The sequence below is a fragment of the Alosa alosa genome, chromosome 9 (assembly GCF_017589495.1).
Source record: "Alosa alosa isolate M-15738 ecotype Scorff River chromosome 9, AALO_Geno_1.1, whole genome shotgun sequence".
NCBI classification, from domain to species: domain Eukaryota; kingdom Metazoa; phylum Chordata; class Actinopteri; order Clupeiformes; family Clupeidae; genus Alosa; species Alosa alosa.
In genome coordinates, this window is record NC_063197.1 from 1,745,573 (window position 1) to 1,764,440 (window position 18,868).

The window sequence follows — 18,868 nt, forward strand, 5'->3', positions numbered from 1 at the left end:
CCCTGTGCCCCCTCTTTCATCTGATATGCTTGCCATATCGATGCGATCACAGGTTCGCGAGTAATTCAAACGAGAGTAATGGGTGCAGGTGAACGCAGAGAAGTATAGACTGTTAATATGATGCAAAGGTGGAAAGCCCCACTCCTGCTCTGTCATGCAATAAAGGTTTCATCTCGCTGCGATGAACAGTTCCGGATCAATGTAACAGAGAAGAAAGGGTGTGTTTTTTGACGCACTTTGCGTCAATCGGGTTCTAAGGGTTAATTTCTATTTTTCCAGTGACGCTGCAACGATGCTGCAATAACCCAAACAACCGGCAGATGGCTCTTGTGAGCAGGGTGTATCGTAAAAAGAAATGGAGCCTGGAAAACCCTACACAGACTTCACTACAGACTTTAGCAGACTGGTTTAGAAATAATTTAATAGGCAGAAATATGCCTGCCCTGCCCTAATAAAGAAATATTCCGGTTTTCTCCGAGTGCAACGATGATAGACAAACATCATTTGGACAAAATATAGAGCATATTAACCTCAGCCAAATGCCTTCCTGTTACGTCCTGTTATCACAGAGTTTTTTGATAGTCACAAGTTTACTTCATTAGCGGTTTATTTTTTTGATTAGTAAAGAGTGTTTTTCATTTAAAGATTTGACTTCATGCTTATTCAGTAGAGCATTTAGTGCTCTCCCCAATCCCAGACGTTCACATTGCATGTTTGTTTGTAATGGATGCAACCGCGAGATAGGCTGCGCACTTCACCATGACGGCAATGAATTGTTAACAGACATGAACCAAGACATTTAGCCCAGCAGCAATCTATCTAAAATAACTAGGGCTGTCAAAATAACGGATTAATTTCGATTAATTAATTTGAGAAAAAATTACTGATTAAAAAAATTAGTGCAGATTAATCGATTCCATATGACCTTTGACCCCGAGCCATTCTAGTCAGTAAAAATTAGACTGTAAAATGAAGGAGAGAGAAGAAAACGTGCTGCCTGGATCATTGATTGGAACATTTACATCAGTAAAATCTTTTATTGCTATTTAGGAGTACTCCTAGTGGTGAGATAAAAGGCTTTGTGAATATGGCCCCTGGAGTCTAACCCAATGCATAGCCCATTTACACAAAATAATGGTTGAATATTACTGATGATCATTGTTATTTAAGAACATGCAGTGCGCGTAGGGCACCAAAAAGATCTTATTCGTAAAAAATCATCATACCGCATATTGTGGCGGGTCTGTTATTTAGCCTACTTACTGTAAGCTGAGCAAACCACAGGCCTTTAGCCTATTTTGGGCAAGCCTGCAATCGAGGCAGGCCTTCTGTTGAAGAATTTTATATAAAACCTGCGCTAACAGTAATCCTCCTACCCCCGCTACCACAGCTGTGGATAGTGTGGCATGCTCACACGTTATGTCTCCTTCTTGCAAACTTGACTAGGCCTATAGCGCAACCATTTACGTCTTCATAAAATAACAACTTGCCAGATTATTCTTCATATCTTTGGGCTTCATTCAGCATTTTGTTCTTCCAATGGAAATGACTCTTCTACATTTGCTGCCTGCTGCATCCTTTCTGTTTTTATTGTTTAGAAAACGTTTGACGTCTTGAGTTAATGCATTAAACATTGTTTGCTGGTAACCCGCCACAAATAGCCTACAGATTCTTGCGTGCATACATTCTCTATTCTTTCCAAAATGTGCCCGTTCTATAGGCTGGCCAAGTGCGTAATTCTGCGGCATAAAGCAGATGTATTTGTTTATTGTACAGAAAAATAAAAATAACCTGTCAAGCAGTCAATTGACTAGATTGCAGTCAAGAGGTATGGCAAATTAATTTACGAAACCAAAACGTGGGTCATAGTTGTCTAAGCCTTTATTGCGTAGCCTGTTAAAAACGTTGCTAGATAGTATTAAAACATTGTTTTCTGCAGAAGCCTACCCTAGGCTACAGATTAATTCTGAACAGTTATTTCTCTACTGGCTCAATTATCAAAAAAAGGTGCTTTCTCTTCGTCCTCAGCAAATGAAGAAGGTAGTTCTGTATAGAGACGTTAGAATAAATTAGCGTTTGCGATTGACAACGTTGTGATAAGTAGGCTATAACACTAACTTTGCAAAGTTAACTTGAATGCATCAATTTTGAACAAAGTTGTGTAGGCTACACCGCGCCAGTTGTAGTCTGCATGAACAGTTCTTGCACAAGACACTGTTTTGATTTGCATAGTTGCATTACCCAACACTGACAATAACGTAGACAACAAATTAAGATATTTTTTCGTTTTGTGGAGCGGCACCGGTAGGCTATCAAAAGCAGATTTCGATTTTCGTTACCACTGTGCAGCCAAGCCTTAAGCCATACCGAAGTAGCCTAAATCATAATGTTTAATTATGCATGATTTATTTTGTTATTGAATTCGTAGGCTGGGATTCCTCTCGGCAACAATTATGTTTAAAGGTAGCCTCCTGCTTTTTCAGAAGGGGCAGCAGGCAGGCTACTGACAGAGCAATGTACAGTGGCAGAGCGACGCACAGTGGCTGAAAGTGGTACTAAAGTTTCACGCAGCTTCACGCCACGTAATGCGCGACTGAAGTGGCCATTTCAAAGTAATGCCCACTGTAGTACATACCAAATAATTGCTACGAAAGCTAACGTTAGTTGTATCGGTTGGTGAAAATGAAAATGAGGAACATAAAAGGAGCTTATAAAAAGGAATGGGATATATGCTCATGTCATGAAAAATACAAGGGTTTTGAGGCCAGGGGCATTTCAGAGAGGACCTCGCTTATTGCAACACATTCGTCATCTGAAGCAGTGAAATCCAACAGCATGTCCTTTGTGTGTGTGTGTGTGATACAGATACATTGGGGATGACTGAGGGCTTTTGGTGGCTGGGTTGCTCACCGTGTGGGATGAAAGGGGGCAAATCCATTTAGTGGCATTATGGAGCGCCACATCTCGACAAAACAGCATAAATCAACAGGGTCATTCCACGTCAATTCAACCAGGGCCCACGCATTTAGGTCTCAAAAAATTCTGAAAAAAATACCAGGTGTACCTATGTTACCCAGGAGACACACTGTAAAATATATTTTATGTAAGATCAATACTTTCCAAGATTCAGCCAGTTTTACGGGGAAAGGGGGTGTCGATTTTGTTCGGCCTTTTTTTTTGTCAAAGTTCACAAGCCCACAGCGCAATAACTAAACCATGTAGGAGGTTCAAATTTTGCATGCTGGTACATAAATAGGAATAGTATGTAGCAAAATCGTCACGTTTGGTCTGGATGATCCTGCATGGTCATAGCTGTCCCTCAAAGTTGATCAAAATTGTATTGGAGTTTTTGGCTGGGCTCTGTTTAGGCCTTCAGAAGACATATGTACTCAACATAGGCTCTTGATTTATTTTCCTTACTGAGATAAGTAGAAACACTCTCACAAAAAGCAATGAATAGAAAATAAATCCCTTCAGGGTTTGAACAGCAGACCTCACAAGTCTGAAAAATTATTTTGGTTCTCATTTTCAGATCACCCAAACACCTTGTGGGTATACAAAGATTTTTAAAATATTTTTTTCTTTATTCTCCATGATCCCTTCTTTTTAAAGACACCAATTTGACTTGTCTTATGCAAATCTGTCTTTCTTATTTTCCACCCTGAACATGGGCAAAATGCCCCATTGAGATCAATATGTTTTATATAGAGTTACCACAGGTTACTCTATACAACAGTGGTCCCTAAACTACGGCCCGCCAACTCATTTTGGATCGTAATTCTTGATTCTTCTTGCTTAGCAAAAAACTGACGGTTGTATGCGTTTACTAAACAAAGATTATGGAAATTAAACACCACAGTTCCATCAAAAACCTTGTTGTAAAAGGCATAACTTGTTAGATTTACGACCTAAGTTCGCTAGCTCTGTGCCTGCAGACCAGCTCTGTTCTAGACTCTTTGCTGCCGACCCTGGTCGAGAGCTGTGAAGCAGGACGTCCCCTGATTGGCTAGTCAGTAGGCGATGCAATGTGTTGATTGGCTCTGCAGAAACTGTCAAGACAGTGCCAAAATTCGCTGATTGGCTCTTCAGAAACGACGACAAAACACTGCCAAAATTCGTGTTTTGTAAAAAAAAAAAAAGTTTTGTAGCTTCATAGATCCAGTTTGCACACGAAAGATCGATGTCGCACTTCTCCCATGCCTGTAGCTATAAAGCTGTTCCACACACATTCAAACTAAATCTCTGTGGACAAATGTTTTTCACAAGTGCACAAAATATTTCTGCAGGTACGCATTTTTTTTTGCACACAGACAAATTAATTCCACAGTTACAAAACGGTTCTACACTTGTGCAAATCATATTCTCGAAGACAAAACTCTATTACACATGTGAATATCTTTTCACGGACACACAATCTTTATGGCATTGTTCTGATTCCATATACCTGCAAACAATGTAAGAGGCCTATGCTGACTGCATCAGTGCTCAAAGTATTCTAAACGTTTATCAATTATTTGTTAATAACTAACTAACTTCTATTCAAGTCATATTTCTGGGACTTTCTGGGATAATTATTTCTATTTTGTATTCACACGTTCAAATGTACAGAGTTCAAAGTTCTCATCAGGTGAGTGAAAGTTAGAATGGTGGTCATTTCAGATGTGTTTGCCAGCACTTCATAAAACTGTCATAGTTTGATAACTTTAAATTATTTGTAGGATATTGCTTGTTCACAACTTGAGCTATGAGTCTTTTTATTAGTATTATTTCATTTGAGCTACATTTTACACTGATATGGCATGGTGGCAACATAAACACAGCTAGCAATGGTATTAAATTGCAGTAGCCTATGATTAAATGTAATGGAATATTCAACTAAGGTAGACTGCTGTTGTTCACAGCACTAAGCTATTTATGGTTGATATACTCCGAGTCTCTGGCCCTCTCTTAGAGCCAGGCATAGTGAGCTGGCCCTCGGAAGAAAAAGTTTGGGGACCACTGCTATACAACCACAGGTGGCACTGTGGTAACTCTATATAAAACATATTGATTAAATTTGATACATTTTTTTTTTTTTACAATACGCATGAGCATATCTTGGCAAATAATGGTCTAAAGTACTCATATTTCATTCTATATTCATCTACTTTGAGTTACAGATTCACAAGACCTGGTAGTAGGCCTCAGTTGTGTTTCCAAGACAAAACAAATGACCAAGAGGGCAGAATATGGTCATTTCCAGAGATGTTCTACCCTTTGCCACTCTCTGACAGTTCATCACACAGTCAACCTATTGGTACCAAAATAATCTACTAGGCCTCTGCTTTCAAAAGAGGCTAAGCACTTGAATATAAGTCAAAGTATGTGGAAACAGGTAGTGTTAATTTCGTCAAGCGAGACGAGAGGAAATATGTTCGTCAACAACCTTTTATTTTATGACTAAGACGAGACGATGACGAGACGGCAGTAATGTCCTGAAACACTGACTAAGACTATCTTAAGATGCATTATTGTTGACGAAAAAAGACGAGACTAAAATGTTTTGCATGAAATAAAAACTAGGATAAAATCTCTCTTCATTTTTGTCTACAAAATGAGAAGACAGAATATCTAGCTGTTACGTTTTCAAAATATTCCGAATGAGTTCATACGCAACAGCTTTCCTGTAGGCTAGTCTACGTGCTGTTGCTGCAACCCTGTGGCTGCAACATGGAACTACATGGAATAATAACACTGGAGATTTCTGCCAGAGTTAGCAAGCTAACTACCTAAGGTTTATGCCACAATGCTACATACCCAGAAGTTGAAGCTTCTCTCATACAAATTAACATCCCCCAGAATGTCCATACGAAAATGTTCATCATGTAATGTCAACTATTTAACTAGTTAGACTGATGATGCAAAGTTTGCTAGCAAGTAAGCTAATATGGAAAGTTCGCTAGCAAGTTAGCTATGGCTAAGATGGAGAGTCTGTTTGGGGAATGTGTTGTGTTTAAGCATATAAGCCATCTAGCGTGAGGCGAGTAAAACATTAATACTTTGGTCTCGACAGTGTTTCTCAAACTTTTTCAGTTTCAGGACCACTTAACTAACCCTAGCTAAAAAAAAAAAAGATTATACCTACTTCAACAGTAGCCTATAATTAGTCTACACTATAGGCCTACTCACTGAACCACCTTGCTTATTGTCTTTGCACTTTGCTTATTGTGTGGATTCATACTGTATGATTTAAACTGGCATATCTTACATAGACAGTGTTGCAGAACTGTTTTTACATACAAGTTGGTTCAATATTGCAAACAACTCATCTATATTATATTTTACCCACGCCTGCTCGCCGGACCACTTGGGATAGCTTATGGACCACCAGTGATTCCCCGGACCACACTTTGAGAAACACTGGTCTACTTAATATGACAGTGGTCCAGTCAAATCTTTTACTGTCTATGGTCAAATCCCAGCCGAGCTATAACTGTAGCTCGACTTACCTGTGCATGTAAAACATACTGACTGACAAAAAATCAGAATGAGTAATTATAACAGACGAAGTAGCCCTGTGGACACACAATATTGTTGGAAAATTGAGATGTGTGAAACACTATTTGACTCAAATGGTAATCAGAAATAATTTGTTATAAAAAAAAAAAAAAAAGACTAAAATGTGTTGACTAAAACTGACTAAGACTAAGATACCTTTAGTTTTCTTTTTGACTAAAACTAGACTAAAATGACGAGACTTTTAGTCGAATAAAACTTGACTAACAAAAATGATATTTGAATGACTAAATATGACAAAGACTAAAAAGGACATTTCGTCACAAGACTAAGACTAGGACTAAATTAAAAATAGGTGACAAAATTAACACTAGAAACAGGGCCAATATTAGTAGGCGGTGTGGAATTTCGAGCAAAAACTTTTTTTATCAGAATTTATTATCCAGCAATGTATTATTAAATTTCCACACTTGACTCGGGGCCCTTCATGTCTAGATAAAGGACAATGTAACTACACAGTGATCAGTTAAGGGGGAAGCGGATATTTCACATTTTGTAATGTTATTGGTTAATTCCTCTGAGATCAACCAATAATCTAACATTGAGCACTGACCATCGCCTGATGCATTAAACCAGGTATATTGTGCAGTGTAAGGATATTTCAGTCTCCAGTAATCAACTAATCTTAGACTTGTAACAACATTCATAATGGTTTCATCATAGTTATGACATTGTCCCTTTGGAGGCACATGGTCCAACCAGATATCAGGTGCCAGGTTAAAGTCTCCTCCCATCATGATTCGATCAGCAGTATAAAGCACTTTCCATTCTTCCAATAGCTTAACCAGTTCCAATAGCTTAAGGTTCAAACAGTTGTTTGAGGGCATAATAATGTTAATTGGTGCAGTTTTTGAGCAAGACAGTTTTTTGCATGATTGTGTGACAATGCAAGTGCAAAGGGCAAAGACACACGTCAAAAACAAACTCTATTTTCCACAACTGACAATGCTCAAAATAGAATGACACTTCTGTGGTAGTGTGGTGAGGTTCTCTACAGGCAATTCAAAGTATTGTAAACATTGTAACTGTTTCGAAAGGTTATAAAATTGAATTTTCTGGAGGGTGTGTTTTTTAGCATACCTAACTGTCTTCCTGTCGCGGCCACCTTGAAGGAAAGGCTTAACAAGTCGAATAACAAATGCAGCGCAAACCACAGTCAATGAACGTGAGAGGAGAGTCAGCTACTTCCTTCACTAAATAAATTTATAATGTATAGATACATCTCAAAGCATTGTTTTTCACTGTAGAAAGGTCAAATGTGATAATGATTTTCATATGCCAGTTAGCATACTACGGGTACCGGCAACCACCTCCCATACACACACACACACACACTTCAAGCACTGTTCAGCATTACATGCCTTCAGATCTCTCAGGTCTCAGGAGAAAAACTAGTTAGTAAAACCCGCTGTTAGAACTAAACATGGTCAAGCAGCTTTTAGCTGCTATTCGGTTGAGCTCTGGAACCAACCTTTAGATGACATCAAAAAGGCCCCAACTGTAGCCAGTTTTAAATCTTAAAACCAAACTGTTCTCAGATGCCTTCTGCTAACTGATCAAATGCACTTCTTGTTATCATTGAGTTACAAATTCTGAATCTGTCTTTTAATTATTCTACCTTGTGTATTTTATGTTTTCTTCTTGATTATTCTTAAATTATTTTGTGTACTTTACTGATTAAACTATTTTGTAACTATTGCCCTTTTATGTTTTTATTCACTAATACTATTTGCTTTTATTTATGTAAAACACATTGAATGACCTCTCTGTATGAAATGCTCTGTATAAATAAACTTGACTTGACTTTCATATAGAAAAAATTAACCACAACTTTACCATGGATGAATTGATATCTTTCCACTTGGATAACTCCTCCATCTGCTGGGTAGAGAGAATGCATCTCACTGGTAAGATGAATCACGCAACCATTCATTCTGTAGCCAGTAAATGCCTGTAAATAAAAGACTAAAGTTAATTCAATAAACAGTTTGTATTAGAGTTTATGTTAGCCGTTAATTACCGCATTACCTTTGCATTTAAAACGTGACGGTCAAAATATCTGGTAATAATGCTCATACAAAACATAGCTATATTGTAGGCCACCTTTAAACAGAAATCTGCGTTGATAGAAAAACAGCCTATGAACAGCCTACTGTACCAAAAGGGTGCAACTTCCTCTCCAGTGACGACTGAACACAGCGGAATCTCCCATTGATGTCAAGCGTGTGTTTTAGCTGACTGTGGTGTCTCATATCAGGTTCTAAACCATAGCCTACTCCCACACTTCTTTGAGAGATATTGGTTGCATTTTAGTTATTTAGTTATCTTCTTGAACTTCTGGACTGAAAGGGAGTTGAGCTATCCTACAGATTATTTTGTTGTTTTGCCAAATATCAGATCAGATAATGTCAAATTAATCAACAGTCTAATGGAAATAAAACAATATTATACAAACCATAACGCATAAGAATCGCTTAAAGAACTAAGTGCATGTTGAACAGGAATGTCTTTAGACCCCTCTTAAACGACCCAAAACTACCACAGGAACGGAGAGCACTGGACAACTCATTCCACCAGCATGGAACCACTGAGGAAAAGAGTCTTGAATTAGACCTAGTGTTTATGACTGGTCGAAATAACAGACGCTCATCAGAAGACTTCAGAAGACTTATTCAGATGTTAATATTTACTATTTTATTCACGATTATTTTTCCTTAATTATTGTACATTTGTTTAGTTTAGCTGTACAGTTATAGATAGCCTTTATTTCAATTAATTATTTTATTCTCTCTCTCACTTCCCATCCTATGCTGGGTTCCTAGTCGGTTGACTGTCCAGCTGCTGGGTATAGTTGGTTGACTGACCAGTGGGGAGATTGAGGCTTCGTGCTAGCTAGACGGACGTTAGGTGACTGCAAGTGCACTGATAACATAACTCAGACTCACTGGCTGATGCGTCAACCCGTGTCAGAGTTTGTGTTTCGGCTATGGGGGGCTTTCAGTACACACTCCTTGAACTTCGACAGTTCACCTCCACCAACCCCATCAGCAATGAGGTGCTCCACCTTTGCCGGGGGGGCAGCGGGGATCCTCCGGCGGAAACACTACTTGCACAGAGGCGCACTTCGCCCTCTCATCACCCGAGCGACAGAGGAAAGTATCCCTCTGAGAACATCATCAACTCCACAGGATCTCTTGCCAAAACAACGCGGATTTCTAGAGCAGTCCGCTCCCGCTATCGCCTCTACGCCCGGCAGTAAAGTGACACCTGATCAACATCTGATCAACAACCAGACTGGGGCCGCTCATCCTGTGGTTAAAAGTTCTGCTTCAGTAAGAGCATGTGATTTGAACATTGCTACATCTACCAGATCACGTGACGCCTCACACCTTGGTACATCAACTCAGAACAATTCACAGACTCTTAAAATGGCACTGTTCAACGTGAGATCTTTATCTAGTTCACATTCACAAGACATTCACTATGAATGATTTTATTCTGTCTTCTAACCTTTAACTGAGACTTGGTTAAAGGTGGGTGAGCATAGCCAATTAGGGGAACTTTGCCCTCCCAGTTACAACTTCTTTAGCTCTGTTAGAGTTTGTGGCCGTAGAGGAGGTTTAGTAGTTGTATATAATGATTGTTTTAAATGTTGTCCATCTGCCACTGACAGCATTTTTAATGGAATTCTCAGATTTGTTATCTTCTGTTATTCTCAACTATGATAAGACTATTATTGTTGGAGATTTTAATATTCATGTTGATGATTCCACAAATTGTTACTCAGCTGAATTCTCTATTATCTTTTAATTTACTACAGCATGTGTTAGAACCAACTCACACACATGGGCATACTTTAGATTTAGTTTTTTCTCTTGGCTTAGAGCTGAACAATGTTTTAGTGAAAGACCTATTGGTGTCATCTTTGACAGTGTTCTTCCAGTTGCTGTTCCACCTCACACATAATGTTAGTTTTCGCAGTGTTAATGATCATACTGCCTGTAATTTCTCTTCTTTGTTTAACAAACTTAGTGATACCATGCCTGATGCTGGTGGGTTACAAGATACAGATGACAAGCTTAACACATTTAATGAGTTATGCACCACCATACTAGATACTGTAGCTCCTCTTAAAACTAAAAGGAAACCTATTGTTAACAGATCTCCCTGGATCACTAATGAAATACGTAGCCTCAAAAGACTGTGTAGGAGAACTGAACGCAAATGGAAAGTAAGTGTGAAAAGCGAAGGTCTCGCTTTCACGGGTCCCACCGTTAGGGACCGTTCGGTATTTATGAAAAGGACCACCGGAGGCAAATAGGGGAGGGTCATGTCTTTTTATTCTTTGTTGAGGGGAGGGTCACCCAACTTTTTTTAGTCTAGGAGGGAGGGTCCCCTAACTTTTGTTCATGAAAAAAGCGAAATGTGGGCCGTCGCCCATGGCCTCGCGTCTGATGGGCCTCGCACCTGGCCAAAGATGACATTAAGCGTTTATTCTTAATTAATCCTTAAAGGAGTACCGTCACATCGGTGTCACGGGATTGTTGAGAAATGAACGTTCTAAAGAATATCTGGGTTCATTGAATTCAACATAGAACTGTAGAACCTTCAATTGTTGCGGAACTTAGAATGTTCAAAAACCTGCAGCCTAAGCAAAAAGCTTAACTTGGCTTAATGTCCTAAAACAACGATCAGTGATCACTAAATGACTCTCATATTGTTCCTCATAATCACTAAGAATCTTTAAAAAAAAATGAGCATGAAGTCATATTAGGCCTATGAACCTGACGTGACAGCATATTTCTTCAAGCTCCTTCACTGACGCCTATGGAAAAGGCTTAACGTCCCAAAACAACGATCAATGATCATCAAGTTTCTCTCTCAATCTAGCCCGAAGTTTTCTTTCCTTTTTTCTTTTTGAGCACGTCCGAATCCCAGGACATAACGCACTGGACCTAGGCTATAATAGGCTCGAGATATAATTCCAAAGGGGGTAGATAGGCTACTGCACTTAAAGTTTAAAAAGATTGAACAAAGCTTCCCGAATTTTGAAATTGCGATCTGATTTCTTCCTTGGTAAGGGAGTTTTTCCTTGCCCCTGTTGCTCTTGGGTGCTCCTTGTTGGTGCCCCCCACCCAATCCCAATCCTCCCCCCACCTTTTTTATGCAGCCCTTGCCACTTAATCTACTAAACCCCTCTTCTACTGCACTCTTTACCCCCATTAATGCACAAATAGGCTGACACCAGACATAATTTCACTGCATTTCTTACTTCCAGCAACTATATGCATGTGACAATAAACTTCCTTGTATCCTTGTATCCTTGACATCGGGTGAACGAAGCTTTTCGAAGTTGAATAGGCTATTATAAACTATTTGCGCACCATATGTCACAGGAGAGAGGCTATAGTGGGTTCGCCCTTCTATGAATTGAAAAAGACGTATACCTGCAAGCTGGCCTATGATTTTATTGCTGAGTTTGCGGCAAAGTAAGCAAGAATTTTTTTTTCTGAGTCAGGATATGGCGAGTCAATGTCATTTATTAGAGTGCATGAAAATGCAATCTACTGTTATCCGATTTCTTCTTATTAGAGTGCATGAAAATGCACTCTTATTGTTATCCGATTTATTACAGTGCATGAAAATGCACTGTACTGTTCTTCCTAGGCAACAACAACTTATTTTATTATTATTATTATTCCGCTTACCACTTTTTCCGTACGCAATTTCTCTTGAACAGTTTCAAAATAAAAGTCCTCACTACAATATTTCACTATTAAACAATTTAACCCTTTAAACTACTGAACTTTTTAACTGTTCAGCCATTGTAACTGTTACTTGTCATCAACTATGACTCCTACCCACTGTAGCTAGTTAGCATGGTTAGCATTAGTGTTGTCACAATACCAAAATAATGACTTTAATACGATACCTGCCATAAATATCACGATGCTCGATACTGAAACGATACTACGGCGAAATCCTAAGATATCTGGAAAAGAAAGGACTCATACCTCCTCCAAGTGTATTGAATCATTTGTGTTAAATTCGGTGCACTTTTGTAGTGTGCAGGTCAACTCTGGGTTCTAAACTTCCTACATAATTATCATTTTTTATAGTCAGTAAAATAGTAGGCCTACTTTGTGTGATTAAGTCCTTTATTGTTTGTTATAGTTCATTTACATTGTGTTGTTTTGGCAATAAAGTAGCTTTAAATAGACAAACTAGGCTAGATCAAGGTCACAGTGTTGAAATTACTGCATGCAAATCACTGAATGCTATGCAGAGGGGCCTAATCTTTAGGCCATCTGATGTACAGTATAGGCTACCCTAGGCCTTCCCGTGTTTATGGGATTTCTTTGACAGTTGCAAAGGTAAAAATGTGAGGATAGTCTTCTTTGCGCCCAGTGTACAAGTACGACATTCCAACCACTCAGGTCTTCGTCAGATAGGCCTACACCATTATCCTACCTGTTGCAATATATCTGTGAGCATTCCTACATTACGTCTTTATTTCTTTGATAACATGATTTGCTACCACGTAACAATAAGCCGCTATTATTATTAGGACTCAACACGCTTTGGTGGTATTATATGCCGTGGGCTTTAAATAGCGCATTTCGGGTATCCTATCTTACATCTGGCCAATAATTATTAAACAAATTGCAGTCTACATGCCATGACAAATATTACCAGTAGTGCTGACCGAACATGAAATAGATTGTGTACAAGTTATGGTAATGTTATTCTGGCGTGAACATTGCACTTTCATCACGTTAGCACCCTATGATTTACAGCTCGTTATGTCTCGTCAAAATGATTACAGCTCGTTATGTCTCGTCAAAATGCATTGATGAAGGAAGGTTCGCTTTATCCCAGAGAACCATATACTCGTTTCACTTAGGCTAGACTAAAACAGAAGAGAAGAACTTGGCACTAACCATGTAGTCGTGTTTTCTATAGCATATTCGTTAACCTGTCGTTTTTGGAACTCTTTAAAAATGTTGGGATATGTCTGCGAGGTGTTTAGCCAAGTTCCATGCATAGCCTACTGCTTTGAAATGACTTTGAAACCTATTTTACAAACGGGCCTCTGTGTACCTGATGGCTTGCCTTCACTATTCGCGATGTATCCGAAATAGTTGCAGATTTTACTTCACCTTTCGTTTTATCCACAAGGCCGAGGACTGTCGGCAAAGAACTAGGTTGACGTTGGCTGCGCACTCACTCACTCAGAGATGCCTGCTTGACACGCCCACTTGCCTACATGCATGCAAGGAGCAGTGAGAGCAGCAGTTCACACAAAAACAGAACGTTATTATTTTAATAAAGTATCGATTCTAAAAACGTCGAAAATTGTATCGTTTTTTTGCGTGAAGGCATCGTGATACCTTTTTAGTATCGATACACCGTGCAACACTAGTTAGCATAGTTAGCATGGCTTAAATTTTTAGCAAAACTGCTAAAAATGATTAGCTAAGTAATATGGTTAGCATAGTTAGCATGCTAGTTAGCATTTTTAGCAAAACTGCTAAAAATGATTAGCTAAGTTAGCATGTTATCATTAAACTAGCTGTCTATCAACAACTTTTAAACTATCTACTGTCTATCAACAACTTTTAAACTATCTACATTCAGCTTTTAAACTTTTAAGAAAAACTATTTTGTTGAATGTTGATAGACAGTAGATGGTTTAAAAGTTGTTGATAGACAGCTAGTTTAATAGATAGTTTAATGATAGTTTAAAAGTAGACCGTTTAAAAGTTGAAGGTAAATAGTTTAAAAGTTGTTGACAGACTGGAAGTTTAATGAGTGTTGATATTCAAATAGTTTAATGGCTGTGTATAGATAGATATTTGACGATAACTGAAAGTTGGAATGGCTCTGATGTTTGCTAGCAGTTACGCTAAGATTTTTTAACTATGCTAACCATCTTTGCTTAGCTAATGTTTTATAGTAGTGCTAGCAATGCTAACCTGCTAACCATCTTTACTTAGCTAACTTAACTAACATTTTCTAGCAGTTTTTGTTAAACATGCTATAACTATCTAGCAATCTTAACATCTTAACTATCTTAACCATGTGACTTAGCTAACCAAGCTTATAATTTTAGTAGTTATCTTGCTATCTATGCTAATTAACATGCTAACAATCTTATCTTTATGTTAACCATGTTGCCAGGTAACTATGTTTTTAGCATGTTTCTTTAAAATCTTAGTAATCTTTAACTATGCTAACCATGTTACTTACCTAACTTAGCTAATCATTTTTAGCAGTTATGCTAACGATGCTAACTAGCATGCTAACATACTAGCATGCTAACTATGTTAACCATGTTACTTAGCTAACTTAGCTAATCATTTTAGCAGTTATGTTAACTATCTTAATGATCATGCCAAACATCTTAACTATCTTAACCATGTTACTTTAGTTAACCTAGCTAATCATTTTTTAGCAGTTTTGCTAAAAAATGCTAACTAGCATCTTAACTATGCTAACCATGTGACTTAGCTAACCTAGCTAATCATTTTTAGCAGTTTTGTTAAAAATGTTAACAATGTTAGCAATCTTGCATCTAACCAGCTAACCATGCTAACTAGCTACAGTGGGTAGGAGTCATAGTTGATGAAAAGTGTTGACATAGTTGATGACAAGTTAAAAGTTGTTGATAGACAGCTAGTGAATGTATATAGTTTAAAAGTTTAAAAGTTGAATGTAGATAGTTTAAAAGTTGTTGATAGACAGCTAGTTTAATAGATAGATAGTTTAATGATAGTTTAAAAGTAGACCGTTTAAAAGTTGAAGGTAAATAGTTTAAAAGTTGTTGACAGACTGGAAGTTTAATGAGTGTTGATATTCATAGTTTAATAGTTTAATGGCTGTGTATAGATAGATATTTGACGATAACTGAAAGTTGGAATGGCTCTGATGTTTGCTAGCAGTTACGCTAAGATTTTTAACTATGCTAACCATGCTACTTAGCTAATGTTTTATAGTAGTGCTAGCAATGCTAACCTGCTAACCATGCTACTTAGCTAACTTAACTAACATTTTCTAGCAGTTTTGTTAAACATGCTATAACTATGCTAGCAATGCTAACATGCTAACTATGCTAACCATGTGACTTAGCTAACCAAGCTTATAATTTTAGTAGTTATGCTAACTATGCTAATTAACATGCTAACAATGCTAGAATGCTAACTATGTTAACCATGTTACTTACCTAACTTAGCTAATCATTTTTAGCAGTTTTGCTAAATGCTAACTAGCATGCTAACATGCTAACCATGCTAACCTATGTTAACTAATCATGTTACTTAGCTAACTTAGCTAATCATTTTAGCAGTTATGTTAACTATGTTACTTAATGATCATTTTTAGCAGTTATGTTAACTATGCTAATGATCATGCCAGCATGCTAACTATGCTAACCATGTTACTTTAGTTAACCTAGCTAATCATTTTTAGCAGTTTTGCTAAAAAATGCTAACTAGCATGCTAACTATGCTAACCATGTGACTTAGCTAACCTAGCTAATCATTTTTAGCAGTTTTGTTAAAAATGTTAACAATGTTAGCAATGCTAGCATGCTAACTTCGCTAACCATGCTAACTAGCTACAGTGGGTAGGAGTCATAGTTGATGAAAAGTGTTGACATAGTTGATGACAAGTTAAAAGTTGTTGATAGACAGCTAGTGAATGTATATAGTTTAAAAGTTTAAAAGTTGAATGTAGATAGTTTAAAAGTTGTTGATAGACAGCTAGTTTAATAGATAGATAGTTTAATGATAGTTTAAAAGTAGACCGTTTAAAAGTTGAATGTAAAAAGTTCAGTAGTTTAATGGGTTACATTGTTTAACAGTGGATTATTGTAGTGAGGACTTTTATTTTGAAACAGTTTTGGGCAGAGGAAACAGTTGAATAGGATGTATAGTTTTAATTGACCCAGATTGTATGCTTAACCCTTAAAGGTGTAGGTTTTTGAACATTCTAAGTTCCGCAACAATTGAAGGTTCTAAAATTCTATGTTGAATTCAATGAACCCAGATATTCTTTAGAATGTTAATTTCCCAACATTCCCGTCACACCGGTGTGACGGTACTCCTTTAAGGGTTAAAGCCTGAGGCTGCAGGTGGCCTGAACACCTGCCATAGGATTCTTATTGCTTAACGGCCGTATTATGATGTCACAATCGGCAATGTTAAGTCTATGGGGATTTTTAAAAAGTTTTTTTTAATAATTTAGTATAAAAGTATAAAAGTTTCAAAGTTGAAAAGTCATACCAACCCGATCTGTTTGAAGACCTACGTAAAAAAGTTTGAATGAAGTTTCTAAGTTAAACTGTTCAAGAGAAATTGCGTACGGAAAAAGTGGTAAGCGGAATAATAATAATAAGAAGAAGTTGCCTAGGAAGAATAGTACAGTGCATTTTCATGCACTGTAATAAGAAGAAGTTGCCTAGGAAGAACAGTACAGTGCATTTTCATGCACTGTAATAAGAATAAGAAGCCTAGGAAGAACAGTACAGTGCATTTTCATGCACTGTAATAAGAATAAGAAGCCTAGGAAGAATAAAATGACTTGGAAGAACAGTACAGTGCATTTTCATGCAGTACTCATATCAGTTTCCATAGCAACCAAGATGATTATACTAGCAAACCACTGTAGTAACTCCTTTATTTCTGATAGTAGCCACCATGGACACCCTAGCAACAACCTAGCAACGACTTCAAGTACCCTAGCAACAGCCTAGCAACCACATTCCATTAAAACCTAGCAACCAACATCATTAACCTAGCAACCAGCATAGCAACCACCACAACTACTCTAGCAACAGTCAGTTGTCATCAACTTTGACTCCAGTCAACTGTTTCCTCTCCCCACAACTGGTTCAAAATAAAAGTCTTCACTGCTATAATCCCCTATTAAATTATTTAACCATTTAAACTATCCAACTTTTTAACTGTTCAGCCAATCCAACTGTCAGTTGTCATCAACTTTGACTCCAGTCAACTGTTTCCTCTGCCCAAAGCTGTTTCAAAATAAAAGTCCTCACTACAATAATTCCCTATGAAATATTTGAACCATTTAAACTATCCAACTATTTAACTGTTCAGCCAATCCAACTGTCGTCATCAGCTATGACTCCCGCCAATTGTGTCCTCTGCCCACAACTGTTTGGCAGCCTGGGCTTTTCAGTCAACTAGGGTGATCAACTCCCAATCTACATTCAACTTTTAAACTGTCAACTGTCTACTTTTAAACTATCAACTTTTATTAAGCTGTGCAACCACCATGTCTGTCCTAGCGTCATTTTCATGCACTCGTAATTCCCTGGAATTACATTCTCTAGCTTGTCTAATGTTATCCTACAGACCAGTTTTCATAGTGCACATCTTATCAATAGTTTAAATTTGTGTTTCTGCTCATTCACAAATAGTGTTCAGCACAATGATTCATGCCCAATTAATTCCCCCTGTTAAAGTGTTCGCCTTTGTTACACTAGTTTGGTTTCATGATGTAGCATGATAAACAGCATATGGCCAAATATGACTCAGCTAATGTTATAGGCTATACAATTTCCCATCTTAAAGACAAGCTGGTGTAGCTTATTGGACTACTATTAAAATACACCGACGGTAGCCTAGGCTATGTGTAAAGTAGGCTATCACATGATTTCATGCTAATAAGTGAAAAGGACCCCTTTGCGACGGCCCTGCAGCTTAGCAGCAACTGGAATCCATGCATTTCCACAGAATTATTTTTGGAATCTGATCCCTTATCATACCTGTTCATTCTTATTGACCTTGTTGTTTCATACCGGTACTCATCCCACTCTCTGATTTTAAATTCTCTATTGAAACTATTGTGAATTATCACTGTGAATGATTTTAGACTGCCTTTTGATATATTTCTATTTTTTGTTATTCTGCTTTCATAGTATATGTGTTGTGTATTTGGATTGTTGTATGTTCATCCCCTCTAAGTACTGTAGGTGCTACCTTTCTTGGCGATGGCTCACTTGGAAAAGAGACCTCTGTCTCAATGTTACCACCCTGGTTAAACAAAGGATAAATAAAATAAATAAATAAACAAATTGCTGGCATCGTGACTGTTATACAAGATATTGGCGGCACAATAACCAAAAGAACAGAAAACAGCAATTAAAGCATTTGATATCCTCAAATTTTGTGAATCTGCTGCAGCATAAATTTGGGATAGCTAACTTTTGAATCAGCTGGCAATTGCATAGGTGGCCATTTTGTATTTCTTCAAAAACTCACTCAATTGTTGGGCACACCTTCCAGGGTGC

At 37.7% G+C, this 18,868-nt stretch overlaps 1 protein-coding gene across 5 annotated transcripts in view; it reads right to left on the reverse strand.

Annotated features, from left to right (window-relative positions):
- spag17 (sperm associated antigen 17) overlaps window positions 1–18,868 on the reverse strand; it is a 268,746-nt gene that overhangs the window by 100,841 nt on the left and 149,037 nt on the right. For 4 of the 5 annotated variants that reach the window (XM_048252172.1, XM_048252170.1, XM_048252174.1 and 1 more), the window contains 2 exons: window positions 18,558–18,611; window positions 8,392–8,506 (listed from right to left, as the gene is read on the reverse strand). In XM_048252172.1, the coding sequence (XP_048108129.1) occupies window positions 8,392–8,506; window positions 18,558–18,611 (169 nt within the window). The remainder of the gene's footprint in view (window positions 1–8,391; window positions 8,507–18,557; window positions 18,612–18,868) is intronic. The other variant, XM_048252171.1, reaches the window with a different exon arrangement.